Source organism: Chiloscyllium punctatum, chromosome 4, assembly GCF_047496795.1.
Source record: "Chiloscyllium punctatum isolate Juve2018m chromosome 4, sChiPun1.3, whole genome shotgun sequence".
NCBI lineage: Eukaryota > Metazoa > Chordata > Chondrichthyes > Orectolobiformes > Hemiscylliidae > Chiloscyllium > Chiloscyllium punctatum.
The window spans coordinates 1,782,614-1,803,756 of NC_092742.1; the positions used below are offsets into that span (position 1 = coordinate 1,782,614).

The 21,143-nt window shown below is 42.6% G+C and overlaps 2 protein-coding genes across 5 annotated transcripts in view; one reads left to right on the plus strand and one right to left on the minus strand.

Annotated features, from left to right (window-relative positions):
- The window catches only part of pomt2 (protein-O-mannosyltransferase 2), a 259,016-nt gene extending 245,569 nt beyond the window's left edge, over positions 1-13,447 (plus strand). Inside the window, exon 18 of the mRNA XM_072567940.1 lies at positions 13,418-13,447. Coding sequence (XP_072424041.1) covers positions 13,418-13,432 — 15 coding nt within the window. The 3' untranslated portion in view covers positions 13,433-13,447. The remainder of the gene's footprint in view (positions 1-13,417) is intronic.
- Positions 1-21,143, minus strand: part of tmem63c (transmembrane protein 63C) — a 400,240-nt gene that overhangs the window by 9,277 nt on the left and 369,820 nt on the right. For all 4 annotated transcript variants that reach the window (XM_072567924.1, XM_072567925.1, XM_072567923.1 and 1 more), the window contains one exon: positions 8,450-8,524. In XM_072567924.1, the coding sequence (XP_072424025.1) occupies positions 8,450-8,524 (75 nt within the window). The remainder of the gene's footprint in view (positions 1-8,449; positions 8,525-21,143) is intronic.

Here is a 21,143-nt window from a genome sequence, read left to right on the forward strand (position 1 = left end):
GAACAGGCTCTTCGGCCCTCGATGTTGCACCGACCTGTGAACTATTCTTAAGTCGACCCCCTAAACTATCCCATCATTATCCATGTGCTTACCTAAGGATTGTTTAAATCTCCCTAATGTGACTGAGTTGATTACATTAGCAGGTAGGGCATTCCACACCCTTACCACTCTGCGTAAAGAACCTGCCTCTGACATCTGTCTTAAACCTATCACCCCTCAATTTGTAGCTATGCCATCTTGTACAATCTAACGACATCATCCTAGAAAAAGACTCTCACTGTCCACCCTATCTAATCCTCTGATCATCTTGTATGTCTCTATCAAATCCTCTCTTAACCTTTTTTCCAATGAGAACAGACCTAAGTCTCTCAGCCTTTCCTCATAAAACCTTCCCTCCAGACCAGGCAACATCTTGGTAAGTCTCCTCTGCACCTTTTCCAATGCTTCCACATCCTTCCCGAAATATGGCGGCCAGAACTGTACACAATATTCCAAGTGTGGCCACACTAGCATTTTGTATAGTTGCAGCATGATATTGCGGCTCCAGAACTCAATCCCTATATGAATAAAACCTAACACACCGTATGCCTTCTTAACAACACTATCCACCTGGGTGGGAACTTTCAGGGATCTATGTACATGGACTCCAAGATCCCTCTGCACATCCACACTACCAAGAATCTTTCCATTGACCCAGTATTCTGCCTTCCTGTTATTCTTCCCAAAGTGCATCTCCTCACATTTAGCTGCATTGAACTCCATTTGCCATCTCTCAGCCCAATTCTGCAGTTTTTTCCAAGTCCCCCTGAAACCTGTAACATTCTTCCACACTGTCGACTACTCCACCGACTTTAGTGTCGTCTGCAAATTTACTAATCCATCCACCTATGCCTGTGTCTAAGTCATTTATAAAAATGACAAACAGCAGTGGTCCCAAAACAGATCCTTGTCACACACCACTAATAACTGGACTCCAGGCCGAATATTTTCCATCAACCACCACTCGCTGCCTTCTTTCAGAAAGCCAGTTTCTAATCCAAACTGCTAAATCACCTTCAATCCCATGCCTCTGCATTTTCTCCAACAGCCTACCATGTGGAACCTTATCAAAGGCTTTACTGAAGTCCATGTATACCACGTCAACTGCCCTACCCACATCTACATGCTTGGTCTCCTTCTCAAAAAACTCAATGAGGTTTGTGAGACACGACCTGCCCTTGACGAAGCCATGTTGACTATCTGAAATCAAATTGTTGCTTGCTAGATGATTATAAATCTTATCTCTTATAGAACATAGAACATAGAAGAATACAGCGCAGTACAGGCCCTTCAGCCCTCGATGTTGCGCCGATCAAAGCCCACCTAACCTACACTAACCCACTATCCTCCATTATGATCCTTTCCAAAACCTTTCCTACAACAGAAGTAAGGCTTACTGGTCTATAATTACCTGGGTCATCTCTGCTCCCTTTCTTGAACAAAGGCACAACATTTACAATCCTCCAGTCCTCTGGTACCAAACCTGTGGACAATGACAACTCAAAGATCAAAGCCAAAGACTCTGCTATCTCCTCCCTAGCTTCCCAGAGAATCCTCGGATAAATCCCATCTGGCCCAGGGGACTTGTCTACTTTCATTCCTTCTAGTACTGATAACACCTCTAGTCTAATATCTCTTTCTTCTCCTTTGTAATACTCTCCTTTTCCTGAGTGAAAACCGATGAGAAATGTTCATTTACCACCTCTCCGCTCTCCACAGGGTCCACACTCAACTTCCCACTTCTGTTTTGACTGGCCCTGTTCCTACCCTAGTCATCCTTTTATTCCTCACATACCTATAGAAAGCTTTAGGGTTCTCCTTTATTCTATTTGCTAAAGACTGGTCATGTCCCCTCTTTGCTCTTCTTAACTCTCTCTTTAAATCCTTCCTCGCTGATCTCTAACTCTCCATCGCCTCATCTGAACCATCTTGCCTCATCAACACCTAAGCCTCCTTCTTCCGCTTAACAAGAGATGCAATTTCTGTAGTAAACCACGGTTCCCTTACCTTATCACTTCTTCCCTGCCTGACAGGGACATACTAATTAAGGACATGCAATATCTGTTCCTTAAACCAGCTCCACAATACCATTGTCTGCTTCTCCCGCATTTTGCTACCTCATTCTATGCTTCCTAATTCTTGCCTAATCGCATTATAATTATAATTGCCCTTGCCCCATTGGTAGCTCTTGATCTGTGGCATGCACCTATCCCTTTCCATCGCTAAACTAAACGTAACTGAATTATGGTCACTCTCTCCAAAGTGCTCACCTATCACTAAATCAAACACCTGGCCTGGTTCGTTACCAAGCACCAGATCCAGTGTGGCCTCCCCTCTTGTCGGCCGGTAAACATAATATGTCAGGAAACCCTCCTGCAGACATTGGACAAAAACTGATCCATCTGACGTACTAGAGTTATAGCATTTCCAGTCAATGTTGGGGAAGTTAAACACCCCATAATGACCACCCTGTTCCTTTCACTCCTACCTAGAATAATTTTGCTAATCCTCTCTTCCACCTCCCTGGAACTCTGCGGATACCTATAAAAAACTCCAAGCAGTGTGACCTCTCCTGTTTCTAACCTCAGCCCACACTACCTTGGTAGACGAGTCCTCATCAAAAGTTCTTTCAGCCACTGTCATACTATCCTTGACTAACAAGGCCACATATCCCCCTCTTTTACCTCCTTCCCTGTTCTTAATGAAACATCTAAACCCTGGAACCTGCAACATCCACTCCTCACCCTACTCTATCCATGTCTCTGAAATGGCCACAACATTGAAGTCCCAGGTACCTATCCTTGCTGCAAACTCACCTACCTTATTTTGGATACTTCTGGTGTTGAAGTAGACACACTTTGAACCAGCTTGCTGTCTGCCAGCACATTCCTGTGACCCTGAAATCCTGTCCCTGTCCTTCCTACTCTCATCCTCCTGTGCACTGCTACTACACCTCAGGTTCCCAACCCCCTGCTGAGTTAGTTTAAACCCACCCGAATAGCACCAGCAAATCTCCCACCCAGGATATTAGTACCCCTCTGGTTCAAGTGAAGACCATCATGTTTGTAGAGGTCCCACCTTCCCCAGAATGAGCCCCAATTATCCAAAAACCTGAAACCCTCTCTCCTGCAACATCCTTGCAGCCACGTGTTCAACTGACATCTCTCCCTTGCCTTGCTATCACGTGGCACGGGTAACAATCCAGAGATAACAACTCTGTTTGTACTAGCTCTCAGCTTCCACCCGAGCTCCCTGAAATCCTGCCTTACATCCCTATCCCTCTTTCTACCTATGTCCTTGATACCTACATGGATAACGACTTGAGACTGGTCACCCTCTCCCTTCAGGACCCCAAAGATACAATCCGAGACATCACGGACCCTGGCACCTGGGAGGCAACACACCAACCGCGAGTCTCGTTTGTTCCCTGCAAATCTTCTATCTGAGCCTCTAACTATTGAGTCCCCAATGACTAACACTCTCCTCCTTTCCCTCCTTCCCTTCTGTGCAACAGGGACAGGCTTTGTGCCAGAGACCTGGGCCCCACTGCATACCCCTGGTAAGTCATCCCTCCTAACAATATCCAGAGGTCCCAGTATGGATCCCTGTGGAACATCACTAGTCACTGACCTCCAGCCTGACAAACCCCCTTCCACCCACTACACTCTGCCTTCTATGGACAAGCCACGCCTGAATCCATGTGTCCAAATCAATGTGGGTCTCATGCATCTAAATCTTCTGGATGGGCTTACCATGAGGCTGTTTTTCAAAGCCTCACTAAAACTGATGTAGATGACGTCCACTGCTCTACCCTCACCAATCACCTTTGTCACCATCTTGAAAAGTTAATCAAGTTAGTAATACACAATCTGCCCTGCACAAAGCCTTGCTGACTGTCCCTAATTTTCCAAATGCATATAAATCCTATCTCCAAGAATTCTCTCCAATAGCTTCCCAAACACCGACGTGAGACTCATCAGTCTAGAGTCTCCTGGATTGTCCCTATTTCCCTTCTTGAACAGAGGAGCAACATGAGCTCCTTGCCAGTTCTCCAGGCATCTCCAGTGGCAAATGAGGACACACAGATCTTGGTCGAGGCCCCAGAAATCTCTTCTCTTGCCCCTCTCAAGAACCTGGGATAGATATCATCGGGCCCAGGGGACTTATCCACCTTAATGCTCTTGAAGAGACCCAACACCACTTTTTTGATCTCAGAATGTCCACACAAATCTCACTATTCTCCATATCCTTTCCTGGGTGAATACTGACGTAAAGTACTCCCTTAGGATCTTGTCCATCTTCTCTGCCTCCAAGCACAAGCTTCCTCCTTTATCCTTAAGTGGTCCTACCTTCTCCATAGTTATCCTCTTGTTTTAATGTATATATAGAAATAGTTTGCGATTGTTTTTAACCCGACTTGCCAGGGTCGTTTCATGGCCTGTTGTTGCTTTCCTAATTCCATGCTTGAGTTCCTTCCTCTTCTCCTTATATTCCACACGGGCCCTGTCGGATTTTACCATCCACACGGGCCCTGTCGGATTTTACCATCCACACGGACCCTGTCGGATTTTACCATCCACACGGACCCTGTCGGATTTTACCATCCACACGGGCCCTGTCGGATTTTACCTTCCTAAGCCTTACATATGCTTCTGTTTTTCTTTTGAGTAAATTCACAACCTTCCACGTTATTGAAGGGTCAGGAAAGGAGTACACAGTGAATGGCAGGACCCAAGGAAGCTCAGAGGGATATTGGGGTGCTTGTACACAAATTGCTAAATGTGGCGGGGCAGATTGGATAGTTGAGGAGGCATTCAGGACACTTGCCTTTATCTGGCGAGCTATAGATTATAAGAGCAGGGAGGCTATGTTGGAGCTGTAACAGGATTTTGGTTGGAGTACTGTGTGTAGTTCTGGTCTCTGCTGTATAGGGAGGATGTGATTATACTGAAAGGGGTGCACCGGAATGATGCCTCGGGTGGAGCAGGTTAGCGATGAAGAGAGGCTGGATAAGGTCGGGTTATTTTCTTTGGAATACAAAAAGCTGAGGGGGAAACTGAGGCAGGTGTAAAATATTATGAGGGGTATGGACAGAGTGGATAGAAAGCAGCTGTTCCACTTCATTGAAGGGTCACTAACAAAAGGGTGTGATTTTAAAATAATAGGTAGGAGAAGATTTGAGGAAATGGTTTTCACTCAGATGGTGGTGACGGTCTAGAAAGTATTGCCTGGGATGTAGTTGAGACAGGTAACCTCACAACCTTTAAAAAAGCCTTGAATGAACACTTCAAACATCTTAGTATTTAAGACTATGGGACCAGTGTGGGAAAGTGGGATGAGTGTAGATGTGGTATAGTGTCAGTGGTACAGAGTCGCTGAGCCAAAGGGCCTCTTCTGTGCTGTATTTTACAAACAAACATCTTTCCAAAGCTGTACAGAGTAATCCAGATCTGATTTCAGTGAGCTCTTGTACAACTGTAGCAACTCTTCAATGCTTTTATACTCCATTCCACTGCCAGTAAAGACCCTGATACAATTTCCCTTCCTGATGTATCTGCATAACCACTTTTTATAGGCAATGTACCAGGGATACTAAATCCCGCTGTACCACAGATTTCTGTAAGCTCTCTCTATTTAAACATTCTGCTTTTGTATTCTACCTGCCAAAGTAGACAATCTCACCCTTTTCCACATTGTACTCCATCTGTCAAATTTTTGTTCATTCATTTAACCCATCTATATCCCACAGCAGGCTCCTTATATCCTCTTGTTAACTTGCTTTCCTAACTGGCTTTTCATTATGAGCAAATGTAGCTACAATCAAGTTGGTGCCTTCAACCAAATCATTGGTATAGATTGTAAATGTTTGGGAACCTCCTATTTACAGTTTGGCAACATGAATATGACCTATTCATCTTGACTTACAACATCCTATGAACTAACCAATCCTCTGTCCATGTTTACATGACACCACAACACCATTAGCTCATATGCTCTGCACTAACCTCTTGTAATCATATCTTAAAGAAGGCCTTCTAAATTTCCAAATACGTCTACTGGTTTCTATTTATCCACCTGGCTAATTACTTCTTCAAAGAACTCTAAAAATTCTGTCAAGTATGATCTCTCTTTTACAAAATTGTGTTAACTCTGCCTTATTGCATTTTCCAAATGTCCTGCTATTATTTCTTCGTTAATTATGGATGCTAACATCGTTCCAGACTCCAGGCAACAATCAGCAAAGACACTAAAAGGCAAAATCAGCAATGGAGTGGTGAAGGTTAAAAGTGAGTTCCAACTTGCAGCAAACTTTGGTTGAGGTTACAGATCAATCCCTAGCCTGTTGATTGGTTGCAGGTGTTAGCTCCTTATTGACTGGGTTTTAAGTCCTCAAACCAAGATTCCACGTGTTGAGCAATCTTTCACAAGGATTGTAGAAACAGAGAAAATCGGAGCAGGATGAGGCCATTCAGCCCTTCAAGACTACTCCACCATTCAATATGATCATGGCTGATCATCCAACTCAGTAACCTGTTGCTGCTTTATCCCCATACCCTTTGACCTCTTTACTTCTAAGAACTTTTTATAACTCTTTCTTGAAAACATTCAATGCGTTGGTTTCTGTGGCAAGAATTCCATAGGCTCACCATTCTCTATATGATGCAATTTCTACTTACTTCAGTCCCTTACCCTTAGACTGTGATCCCCATTACCAGGAACGTCCTCCCTATATTTACCCTATCTCGTCCTGTTGGTGTTGCATAGGTTTTTTTGATATCTCCCCTCATTGTCTAAATGCCAGTGAATACAGCCCTCACTGGTCCAGTCTCTGATCAGTTCAACATTTACTAAATATCACTCTTTGGTGTGCTGTACTAAATAAATGTGCAGGCTGAACTAATGCATGAACATTCAAAAAGGACACACATCATATGGTCCCTTGATACTGTTCCACCATTCACAAGATCAGGGCTGATCTGTTTGTTTCTCATGCTGTTTGTTTCCACCTATCCCATGATAACCCTTGATTATCTGCCAAACACGAATCTATCAACTTCGATCTTAAAACTATTCGGTGACCCTACCCCCACCATCTTCTGAGATGGGAAGGTCCAAAGTCACATGGCCCTCTCAGAGAACTCACTCTCCTCATCTCTGTCCTCAAAGCGCTACCCTGCATTTTAAACACTGCCCCCTATTTCAGACTGACCCACAGGAGGACTCTCCTTTCTCACATCCACCTTGTCAAGACCATTCAGGATCTTAAACACCTCAATCCAATATCCCCTCACTCTTCTACATTCCAGTGGAACCAACCTTTCCCTACAAAACAACCAACCCATTCCAGGGACCAGTCCAGTAAACTTTGACAGACTGAATAAAGAACATTCCAGCACAGGAACAAGCCCTTCGGCCCTCCAAGCCTGCGCCAATCCAGATCCTCGATCTAAACCTGTTGCCTATTTTCTAAGGATCTGTATCCCTCTGCTCCCTGCCTGTTCATGTATCTGTCTAGATATATCTTAAATCACACTATCGTTCCCGCACCTACCACCTCCACTGGCAATGTGTTCCAGGCACCCACCACCCTCAGCATGAAGAATTTTCCACCCATATCTCCCTTAAATGTTTCACCTTGAACTCGTGACCCACTAGTAATTGAGTCCCCCAGTCTAGGAAAAACCTTCTTGCTATCCACCCTGTCTATACCTCTCATGATTTTGTAGACCTCAATCAGTCCTCTGACTTTCTAATGCAAATAATCCTAGTCTATTCAACTTCTCTTCATAGCTAGCTCCCTCCATAACAGGCAACATCCTGGTGAACCTCCTCTGCACCCTCTCCAAAGCATCCACATCCTTTTGGTAATGTGGCAACCAGAACTGTATACAGTATTCCAAATGTGGCCGAACCAAATTCTTATACAACTGTAACACGACTTGCCAACTCTTGTACCCAATACCCCGTCTGATGAAGGAAAGCATCTGTATGCCTTCTTGATCACTCTACTGACCTGCATTGTCACCTTCAGGGTATAACTGCCTCCAATACATTTCCCCTTAAATAAAGAGAACAAAACTGCACACAGTATTCAAGATGTGGTCTCACCAACACTCTGTAATATGAAAGCATTACATCTTTAGTTTTATGTTCAATTTCTCGCATAATAAACAGCAGCATCTCATTAATCTTCTTGATTGCATGCTACACCTGCAGTGGAACACTGACTGCCTTTTCACTTTAGAATTCCACTGTGTAATCCCAATCACAGGCTCATCTATTCCTGGCTGCTGCATCTTTTAAACATCAGAGAATCTGACAGGAATACTAAGAGGAGCACAGAATTAACCTGAGTTCCACTGAAGGTGCATTTTATTTCCTCCCCATCCCCTCCCTGACCATTACTTACATTAGAGTTTGGTGTTGATGACACACTGCTCCTTTCTCCATCTGTGAACACGCCATCAGACTCCTGCTCCGTCATCTGAGGATAGTGAGGAACAGGTTAGAATGAAACTTACAATGCAACATCGGAATGAAACAATTGTAGGGCAATGAGAAAATAGTAGGAGTGTAGGACCAGGTGAGCTGCACTTCCAGACACAAGGGGACAGATAGAAGGGTTAGGCATCTGGATGGTAATATGGACAGGAAGGGTTTGGAAGGATGTTGGCCAAGTGCTGGCAAATGGACTAGATTAGTTTAGGATATCTGGTCGGCACGGAAGAGTTGGGCCGAAGAGAATGTTTCCATGCTGTACTTCTCTATGACTCTATGACTGTGATTCCATAACACAGCTAGGAAACACGGGGGCAGAGTCTGTGCATTTCACTGAAGCTGGAGTCCCAGAACGAGTGTCCACACAGAGTTCTGACAGCAAGAGAGATGAGGAAGAGATTACGAGAATCACCAAAGGTCTGCCTGTGAGTACAAGAAGACTGACAGAATGAGTTGGGAATCAGGGCTAAAGGAAATAAAACCAAAAACGTAAAACAGAAGAAATACTCAGAGGATCTGATAGCATTCAGGAGAGGGAAAACCTTAATGTTTCAGGCTGTGACCGAAACAATTTAGCAACATGCTAGGTTTTGAGCAAGTGACAGACAGGAAGAGGGGAAACTGTATGATAGGGTGAAGGAGAGGAGAAATTAAATGACAAAACATTTTTTTTGGTGTGATGTAAAGCTGAGTGGTAATGCCTGCATGCTGTAGAGTGGAAGCAGCTTGTTACAGACAGAGCTAAGCAATTCAATTATTAATGGACCAGATCAAATCTCTGCAGCTCTGCCAGATCCTGATGTGAATGCGTATGGGCAATTAAACAATACCCAAAGGAGGTAAGCTCCAAATATATCCCATGTCCAATGATGACAGAGTGCAAAAGACAAGGCTAAAGCATTCGATAACCATCTTCCACCAAGAATGAATGATCCATGCGACCTCCTGATAAGGTATGTAGCATTAGAGATACCAGTCTTCAATCAGTTCAATTCACTCACATGACATCAAGGAACAGGACAGGACGCTACAAAGGACCCACAACATTCGGTAATAGTACTGAAGACTTTTGGTCCAGAACTTGTCACCCCTCTAGCCAAACTATTCCAGCACATCTCCAACACCAGCATCTATGCAATGTTGTGTAAATTTACCCAAGTTTGTCCTGTACACAAAGACGTGGACCAATTTGTGGGCAGCATGGTGGCACAGTGGTTAGCACTGCTGCCTCACAGAGCCAGAGACCCGGGTTCAATTCCCGCCTCAGGCACCTGTCTGTGTGGAGTTTGCACATTCTCCCGTGTCTGCGTGGGTTTTCTTCGGGTGCTCCGGTTTCCTCCTACATTCCAAAAATGTGCACGTTAGGTGAATTGGCCACGCTAAATTGCCCGTAGTGTTAGGGGCAGGGGTAAATGTAGGGGAATTGGTCAGTGTGGACTTGTTGGACCGAAGGGCCTGTTTCCACACTGTAAGTAATCTAATCTAAATCTAATTCAACTTGGCCAGTTACACCCCATTAATCAACTCTCAATCATCTCAAAACATTTGGAAAGGGTCTTCGACAGTGCTATCAAACAGCACTTCTCAACAGTAACTCAATTTGAGTCACTATAGGGTCACTCAACTCCTGACCTCATGACAACCTTTGTCCTCATGCTTGCCTTCAATATTCAGGCCTTTGAGTATAGGTGTTGGAGTGTCATGTTGAGGATGTACAGAACATGGGTGAGCCTTTTCTGGAGTACTGTGTCCAGTTCTGGTCGCCCAGTTATAGTAGGAATATTATTAAGCTGGAGAGAGCTCAGAGGAGATTTGTCAGGAATGTTGCCAGGTATGGAAGATTATAAGGGAAAGCTGGATAGGCTAAGACTTTTTTTAACTGGAGCATAGAAGGCTGAAAGGTGATCTTACAAAAGTTTATAAACTCATGAGGGGCATAGACAGGCAGGTGTCTTTTCCCTAGGATGGGGGATTTCAAGACTAGGGGACATATTTTTAAGGTGTGAGGAGGGAGATTTAAAAAAGACATAACAGGCAAATTTTACACAAGAGTGTGGTTGGGGTGTGTAATGAACTTCCTGAGAATGTGGTGGATGTGGGTTTTGATAAGTACGTGAATAGGAAAGGTATGGAGGGATATGGGCCAGGAGCAGGCCAAGTGGGTCTGGTTTAGTTTGAGATTATGTTCGCATTGACTGGTTGGACTGGTGTCTTCTTCTATGCTGTATGTCTCTTTGACTCTGAGATGAGGTGAAAGTAAATACTCTGGATATGTAGGCATCATTTGACCGAGTGTGACACCAAGTTGTCCTTCCAAAATTGAAGTCAATGGGAATTGGGGAAAAACTCTCCCTTAGTTGAGTCACATGTAGTACAAAGGAATATGTTGTAGTTGTTGGGAGTCAGTCATCTCAACTCTGCAAGAGTTCCTCAGGATAGTGTCTTAGGCCCAGCTGCTTCATCAATGACCTATCCTCCATCCTAAGGTCAGAAGTGGGGATGTTTGCTGATGATTGTATAATGTTCAGCGTAATTCACAACTCCTCAGACACTGAAGCAGTCCGTGTACAAATGCTGCCGGAATTAGACAATATCCAGGTTTGGGATGAACAGTGGCAAGTACCATTCATGCCAGGCTTGCCTATGTCCAAGAAGAGAGAATATAACCATTGATTGCTCCACGCAAACTGATGGAGAGGGAGGGGAGACAAGGAGAACCCAATCATCATTTTGTGAGAAGGGCATGGCTGACAGCAGTAGCACATAAAATTGAATGGTCATGTTTAAACTCTGGTGGGATTAAGGTAAGGATCATTTATTTGAGAAAAAAAGAACAGCAAGTGTGGAAAGTTGCATAGTCAGAACAAATGAAATTTGGGAGAATGGAATTAAGTCCTCACAGAAAGCAAGCTGTGAAGTTTTCACACATGATAGTTGTGAGAATTACAGGGAATGTTGATTAATAGTCTATCCCCACAAATAGAGACAAAAAAGTAAAGGAAGGAAGAAGTCTGTGATGGATTTGGTGCAAGGGAGATAAAGGTGCAAATATGGAAGCAATCAAAGTTTTCAAATTCAGATCGAGAGCATGAAACAGGATCAATGTGATTAATATGCTAAAAATAGAGGTGAGAGAGGTGAACCAAATATAACGACAACAATGAATGTTTCATACATGCCCCAAAAAAGGCAAACACTAGCTCGATCTCATAGCTATCTGCAGATTCCAACTAAAGCATTCAGTATCTTAAGCAGAACAGGACTCTACAAGGTAAAGGCAAAATTCTTAGTGGAAAATACTGATGGTGAAACTTGAAATCAAAATAACAAATGCTGGAATACTCAGGAGGTCAGGCAGTATCTATGGACAGAAATAGAATTAATGGGTTTTCTCATGCAAAGTCATCAACCACTGCTTGACCTGCTGAATAGTGGAACTTTTGTATCTGATTTTAAGGCTTCACAAGATTTGGTAGAAGATTGACCATCTCCAAAGTTCCTCAATCTCATCAGTTCTTCCCATGACTATATATACTGCACTGTGTATATGTGTGTATATATAAACTGCACTATGTATATATGTATATATATACTGCACTGTGTATATGTGTGTGTATATATACTGCACTATGTATATATGTATATATATACTGCACTGTGTATATGTGTGTATATATATACTGCACTATGTATATATGTATATATATACTGCACTGTGTATATGTGTGTATATATATACTGCACTATGTATATATGTATATATATACTGCACTGTGTATATGTGTGTATATATATACTGCACTATGTATATATGTATATATATACTGCACTGTGTATATGTGTGTGTATATATACTGCACTATGTATATATGTATATATATACTGCACTGTGTATATGTGTGTATATATATACTGCACTATATATACTGCACTGTGTATATGTGTGTATATATACTGCACTGTGTATATATGTATACATATACTGCACTGTGTACAGTTTGATGGCTTTAGTTCTGACAGTTTGACAAAAGAATGGAGTGAATCAGAAGTTGTCTTAACTGTCATTTGGTTTAGTATTTTCTGCAAATTTTTTTGCTTTCGCTGCAGATAATGAAGTAGTGTGCTGGTAAACTTTGTCAGCAACAAGATTTGCAATCTGGCCAGACTGACAGCAAAGATAAAAAAATACACTTCATTACTCAGCTCAGCCAATGATGTTCTGTTAAATCAGTCACACAAATATTCAACTGCAAAGACTCATAGCCTGATTTTTTTCTATCTAGTCAAAATGTGTGGAGCTGAAAAAGCACAGCCAATCAGGTAGCATCTGAGGAGCAGGATAGTTGATATTTCAAACATATTCTCTTCTTGATGCTTATGTTCAAAACGTCGATTTTTCTGCTCCTCAGATGCTGCCTGACCTGCTGTGCTTTTCCAGCACTGCACTTTTCAACTCTGATCCCTATCAGCTGCAGTCCTCATTTTCTCCTATGTTTTCCCTTTGCTTGTACCTTGTACTCCCTGACTATAAGGATCCAACACACCTCTGGTAATAGAAATGTGTCATCTCTCCAGCCCTTACCATACAAACTAACACCCAATAGGAAGTGGTTACCAGAATCTTCTCACTTGATGCCACAGTGACAGACAACCTGCCCTGTGATGTAGAACTTGATACACCCATCTGGAAAGTAGCTCCCATTTTTGACACACTCTCAAAAGTTTCATGGAAAAACCACTGAGCTGAAAGTTCAGAGAAAGGTCAGGGTTAAAAGCCTGTGTTTTCAGCACCTTACTGTGTAGCCATGAAATACAGAAGAGGTACTATTACCAAGAAAAGAAAGATCAACAAACTTACACCTTTGCTGTTTCATTCTAGGCATCTAATGGATAAAATCATGAAAAAGGAAGTCCTTTCAAAGAGGAAATTCTCAAGCATGTTGCCATTTATCAAGCAGAGGTGATTTCACTGGCTCAAGCAGATGGACAATGGTTGCATCCCCAACAATTTTCTGTCTTGTGAAGTAAAGCATCCAGACAATCAGTAGGATTTAAAAACTCCACTTCAAGGATACTTGCAAGGGTGACATGAAAAGCACAGGTAGTTTCTCAGACCCAGTAGTCATTAGTTGGTGACAGATTTCATCACTCTGGGTATCATGCTGGAAATCAAGCCCTGCAGTTGTCACATTTTTAAAAAAAATGCAGAATTCCAGTGCCTTTTTAAAAATTATTTCATGGGATAGAACATTACAGCGCAGTACAGGCCCTTCGGCCCTCGATGTTGCACCGACCAGTCATACCAATCTAACCTACACTATTCCATGTACGTCCATATGCCTGTCCAATGACGACTTAAATGTACTTAAAGTTCGCGAATCTACTACTGTTACAGGCAAAGCATTCCATACCCTTACTACTCTCTAAATCCTAGAGAGAGAAATTCAGAAATCCTAGCATATAACAATCCACATCTACTAACCACAGCAGCAGAAGATACATCCTCAACTTTGTTGGGCACGGTCGTCTTTCAGATGCAGAAGGATAGAAAGTGTAGATAAGTTTATTATGCTCTGGATCTCTTACAGAAATTAATGAGTGCTATGGCATAAATAACTGGGCCAGCTTTTATTGTCCATGCCTAGTCACCCATTGAGAAGGTGGTGGTGAGATGCCTTCTTGCTACAGTCCATGTGCCGTAGGTAAACCCACAATGCCCTTAGGGAGGGAATTCCAGGATTTGACCGCGAAACTGTCAGAACAACGACATATTTCCAAGTCAGGATGGTGTGTGCCTTGGAGTGGAATTTACAGATGGAGCATTTATTGCCCATCCCTAAGTGCCCAGAGGGCAGTTCAGAGTCAACCACATTGGTGTGGGTTTGGAATCCCATTTCGACCAGAGCAGGTAAAGGTAGTGGTTTCCTTTCCTAAAGGATGTTAATGAGCCAGATGGGGTTTTCCTGACAGTCAACAATGGAATCATAGTCTTTATTATATTCTTAATCTCTGATTTATTTTGAATTCAAATTGCACTATCTACCATGGTGGATTTGAGCCCAAGTTCCCAGAAATGTGCCTGGATCTCTGGATTAACAGTCTAGTGTTAATAGTACTAGACTATTGGTGACAGAGAGCATGGAGCAGGTTTATGTATTTAAACAAAGTTACAATTTATTGCATGTAATTAGCGTCTAGCTACAGGTAAACAGTTATGAATGGTCGGCATTTATATAACTCTACTAATTAAAACTTGAATCGCCTAATAAATTCTGCCGTATATACACACACACACACACACATACACACACGCTCATACAAACACACACACATACACACGCACATACACACACACACATACACACACACACTCATACACACACACATATACACACGCACACATATACACACACACATACATATACACACACACATACATATACGCACACACACACACAGACGCACACACATACACACATGCACACACACACAGTCTGTCACAGGATTTGCTGAGATGGTTCTTGTACTGCTCAGAATGCTGCTTCTCAGTTTTCCTTCTTTGGATGTTTTTACTGGTTTGTAGGAGCACAGGATGGTTGGTCTTCACTCATAAAAACAAACCGGTTTCCTTAAAGTAGCTTTTATTACAAAGAAGTCTCCTAAAGCGGTGTATTCAGTTACCTGGCAGCTAATTATATAGCTATTGGCAGGCAGAAAAACTTTATCATCAATAGTTGGTCACCAGTCCACACTAATTAGCTACTTGTTGTTCCCCAAAGCTCTATTTAAATACAGTTCCCTTCTAGAGCTCATCTACAAACTACACTTCAATACTAATCCTGTCACTTAAGGAAGCAGCTGTGCAATATTTACCATGACTGCCAGGTTACTTGCTTTTACAAATTGCAGTCCTCCTTCGGCAATCTTGATCTTTTTTTCATTTTACTCCACAATTAAAAATACAGAGAAATAAAAAGACACAGGAAAATGGTGATGCCACATGTAGACTGGCTTGGCAACAAATGCCAAAACAACAACCCACAACTATACCTGATAACCACTTCACATGGGGCATTTGTGGCAGAATCTGCAGAAGTGTACCAGATTAAGCTTCCCATTGTTGAAGGACTTGAGTTACTGCACAACCATCTCATATGGATGAGGTCAACCTGAAGCAACATCTTTGCTTTGAAGGAAATGAGTACAGTTGAAGGAGAAGCTGTTCAGAGTGAGAACAATTTCAGTCCTGCAAATGATGGTGATAGGACTGACTGGATACCCATTCAAAGAAACAGGTGACAACTCTTAGACTGTCATAGCTGAGGAATAAATATAGGGGGATTGGATGTTCACGGTGCAAAGGAAACAAGAAACTTTTAAAATGATAAAAGGTATCAAAAAGTCATAGATGTAGATGAGCAGAGACTGAACACAATGACGAAAATAGAATCAGGAAAGGAAGACGTCAGTTAATTAAGACAGGAGTAGGCTGAAACATTGGGTCTACCAAGGCAGTCCCTTATGTAGATTTTAGGAAGGAGATTGAAACACACTATTTGTGTTTGGAGTGGTTCCTGAAGCTAAGGGTGATAGAGTGATGGAGGATCAAGTCCAAAGGGTGCAGTTAGCTGGGCTAATGCAGATTATTTTAGAGTAACAGAGCTAGAGACTGAAATCTGATCAAGGGCTTCAGAGGTTAGATATAGAATAACAGGTGCCTGGGAGTGAGTTACAGCCTAGAAATTATTCATGAGAGTTATAACGTACTCATGAGCTGCTATGGGCTAGAATCTAATTGATGAGTTTGGGGAAGGTTAAATATAGAATAACAGACACATGGAGTGATTAGAAATTAGAATCTAAATCAGGGAGGAGGACAGCGTGTTAGGTACATAGACAATAACAGATACCTGAATGCTAAACCAGCAATCTAATGATTTCAATGCAGAGGTCTGGCTGTCCTGGTACAGCTGTCAATTATTAAGCTGTATCAAGGGCTCTCTATCTACCTGTTTCTGGAATCACACTTTCTCCTCTTGCAATCCCATTTCACGATTGTTGTTTCTGAGTTTTAAGAATGTAAGGTAAAACAAGACACGTTACTAATTTATTAAATAAAATTGCAGGTGGTAACATTCTCATAAATCTGCACTAGACTACTATCAAGTTCAATATATCCTTTAGAAGGTGCAGTGTCCAGAATTATACACAGTATTCCAGATATTCCAGATAACCTGAGAATGCAACTTTTTAAAAAATGTTCTGTGATTTACATATGAAAGAAGTGAAACTAACATGGTCACTCTAACAGATGAGAGACTCAACAAACAATCAAGGTATTTTTCAATGTATAATTTCAGTTACATCACACTGTAAACGTTTGCTATAAATTCTATTTCTTACAATTGTGCATTCCACAACCACCTGATGAAGGAGCGTCGCTCCGAAAGCTAGTGCTTCCAATTAAACCTGTTGGACTATAACTTGGTGTTATGTGATTTTTATCTTTGTACACCCCAGTTCAACACCGGCATCTCCAAATCATTATTCCAGATGTGTTTGTTGTTTTGGTGGCCTTTACATATATTCCCTTGCAGAGTGATGTGGGGTATTAAAGATATTTACAGATTGAGTAGGTGGTCATTTTCAAATACTCATAGTGTTATACAACATAGAAACAGGCAATTCGGCCCTGCATGAATGTGCTGACCATAAACACCAAACTATACTAATCCCATCTAGCTGCACTTGGTCCACAGCATGTCTCTTAAATGCTGTCAGAGTACCTGCCACCATCACCCTCTCAGTCAGCACGTTCCATATATCTACCATCCTTGGGTGAAAAAAAATGTTCTCAGATCTCCTCTAAACCACTTGTTCCTCGCTTTAAATCTCTGTTCTTAGACATATCTGCCATGGGAATGAGATTCTCACTGTATGTATACCACTCAGAACTCTCTATACTTCAATCAGATTCCCCCTCAGCTTCCTCTGCTCCAAGGGAAAAAAACACTCATGCTATCCAGTGCTCCTCACACTGGAGACTTCCCATCCCAGGTAACATCCCAGTGAATCTCCTGTGCCTTCTCTCCAATGCAGTCGCATCCTTCTGGAACCAGAACTGCACTGTATTCCATCTGTGACCAAACCAAAGTTTTATAAAGTAACAAGACTTCCTTGTTCCTATATTCTATGCCCTGGCTAGCATCCCATATGCCTACTTAATCACCCAGTCTCCCTGTGCTGGTATCTTCAGGGATCTATGGACTTGTACACTAAGGTCCGTTCGTTCCTCAGTACTCCCTTACCATTCATTGTGTATATCCTTCCCTTATCAGACCTCCCAAAATGCATCACCTCACACTTATTAGGATTAAATTCCATCTGTCATTGCTCTGCCCAGTTTACCAGCTGCTCAATATCAGACTGTAGCCTGAGACCATCCTCCTCATTATCAACCGCATCATCGTTTTTCTGTCTCATCTGCAAGCTTACGGCGGCATGGTGGCACAGTGGTTAGCACTGCTGCCTCACAGCGCCAGAGACCCGGGTTCAATTCCCGCCTCAGGTGACTGACTGTGTGGAGTTTGCACGTTCTCCCCGTGTCTGCGTGGGTTTCCTCCGGGTGCTCCGGTTTCCTCCCACAGTCCAAAGATGTGCAGGTCAGGTGAATTGGCCATGCTAAATTGCCCGGAGTGTTAGGTAAGGGGTAGATGTAGGGGTATGGGTGGGTTGCGCTTCGGCGGGGCGGTGTGGACTTGTTGGGCCGAAGGGCCTGTTTCCACACTGTAAGTAATCTAATCTAATCTAATCTAATCTAATCTTACTAATTATACCTTCTACATTCACATCCAAACCATTAATGTACATAACAAACAGCAAGGGTCTCAGCACCCATCTCTGTGGTACACCGCTGGTCACAGGCTTCCAGTTACAAAAACAACCCTCCACCATCCCCCTTAGCCTCCTGTTCGGAAGCCAGTTTTGGATCCAGCCTTGGATCCCATGGGCTCTTACCTTTTGGAGCAGTGTTCCATGTGGGACCTTGTCAAAGGCCTTACTGAATTCCATGTAAATCACACCAACTGCACAATCCTCATATTTAGTGGCCTTTTTAAAAAACTCAACTAAATTAGTCAGAAAGAATCTCCAATTAACAATCCATGCTGACTATCCCTGATTAATTCCTGCTTTTCTAAGTATTGATTAATCCAGTCCTTCAGAAATTTTTCCAATAATTTCCCAAACACCAATGTCACAGTCTAACTGGTGTGCAATTACCTGGCCTATCCCTGCCACCCTTCTTGAACATAGGAACCCCTTTCGCTACCTTCCAATTACATAGAACATATAAAAATACAGCACAGAACAGGCCCTTTGGCCCACAATGTTGTGCCGAGGTTTCATCCAATGTAAAATATAATAACTTAACCTATGCACCCGTGAACTCACTGCTTTCCATGTGCATGACCAGCAGTCGCTTAAATGTCCCTGTGCCTAGCAAAGTATTAACTCTATCTGCCGGAGCCCAGCAATCTCCTTCCTTACCTTCCATAGCAGTCTGAGATACATCTCATAAACACAGGGAGCATATGCACCTGCATACGTACTAAAATATCTAATACCTCCTCCTTATTAACCTTAATGTGTTCTAGAGAAGTAGAGTGAGACTTAAACCCAGTACCCTCAGGGTTGGACACTGTACTACAATCTAACTAGGACATGTTCAAGGTATGGTAAAACTTTTCTCCTTTTATAGTCACAGAATCAAACAGTACAGAAAAGGCCCTTTGGCATATTGAGTCTGTACAGTCAAAAGTACACTACACTAGACCACTTTTCAGAACTTGGGCTTGAAGGTTATAACACTTTAAGTGCTCATCCAAGATTACCTTTTAAAAGTAACATTAACTGCCTCAACCAACCTCATAGACAGTGCATTCCAGGCCCCTACCACCCTTTGGGTAAGACCCTAATAAACAGGAACAGGAGTAGACACTCAGCCCTTCTAACCTTCTCCACCATTCAACAGCATCCTAACTGCTCCAACATTCCTCACATCAAATTTCCTGCCATTTTCCCGTAGAGGTATAGGTGTTGGCCGAGTGAGATTATTGCAGGTAATGTTCTGGGGATATGGGTTCAAATTTCACTCTGGCAGATGGTGGAATTTGACTTCAGCAATAATCTGGAAATAAGATTCTATGATGACCATTAAACCATTACCAATTGTGAGGAAAAACTCATCAGATTCACTAATGTTCTTTCAGGAAGGAAATCCACCATCCTTACCTGGTCTGGCTTACATGTGACTTCAGTCCCACAGCAATGTGGTTGACTCTTAACTGCCCTCTAGGGCAATTAAGGGTGGGCAATAAATGCTGGCTGAGCCAGTGATAAATCATAGAATAAAATCGCTACAATGGATAGGTTTGCATGCTGAACTGGAAGGTTCATTTTCAGACATTTCGTCACCATACTAGGTAACATCTTCAGTGAGCCTCCAGATGAAGCACTGCTGGTGTTTCCTGCTATCTATTTATATGTTTGGGTTTCCTTGGGTTGGTGATGTCATTTCCTGTTCTTTCTCTCAAGGGGCAGTAGATGGGGTCTAACTCGAGTGTTTGTTGATAGAGTTCCGGTTGGAATGCCATGCTTCTAGGAATTCTCGTGTGTGTCTCTGTTAGGCTTGTCCTAGGATGGATGTGTTGTCCCAATCGAAGTGGTGTCCTTCCTTACCTGTATGTAAGGATACTAGTGAGAGAGGATCATGTTGTTTTGTGGCTAGTTGGTGTTCCTGTATCCTGGTGGCTAGTTTCCTGCCTGTTTGTCCAATGTACTGTTTGTTACAGTCCTTGCAAGGTATTTTATAAATGATATTAGTTTTGCTCGTTGTCTGTATAGGGTCTTTCAAGTTTATTAGCTGCTGTTTTAGTGTGTTGGTGGGTTTGTGGGCTACCATGATGGAACTCTATCAACAAACACATTGAATTAGACCCCATTTACCACTTGCTGAGAAAAAGAACCGGAAATGACATCACCACAGGAAATGCCGTCACCACAGGAAATGATATCGTCAACCGCAGGAAACCCAAACGTATAAATAGATAGCAAGAAACACGAGCAGTGCTTCATCTGGAGGCTCACTGAAGATGTTACCTAATATGGTGCCGAAATGTCTGAAAATGTACCTTCCAGCTCAGTGAGCAAACCTACATCCAGAACCTCAACCTGAGCTACAAATCTTCTTAAAACTTGCTATTCCCTACAGTATGGAAACAGGCTTTTCAGCCTAATAAGTCCATACCGCCCCTCCAAAGAGTATCCTGCCCAAACCTATTTCCCAGTACTATACATTTACCCTTGACAAATGCACCTAACCTAAACATCCCTGAACACTACAGACAATTTAGCATGGCCAATTCACCTAACCTGCACATCTTTGGATTGTGGGAGGAAACTGGAGCACCCGGAAGAAACCCACGCAGACACAGGGAGAATGTGCAAGCTCCATAGGCTGAAATCGAACCCAGGTCCCTAGCGTCGTGAGGCAGCAGTGCTAATAACTGAGCCACTGTGCTGTGAGTCATAGAAAAATACAGCAT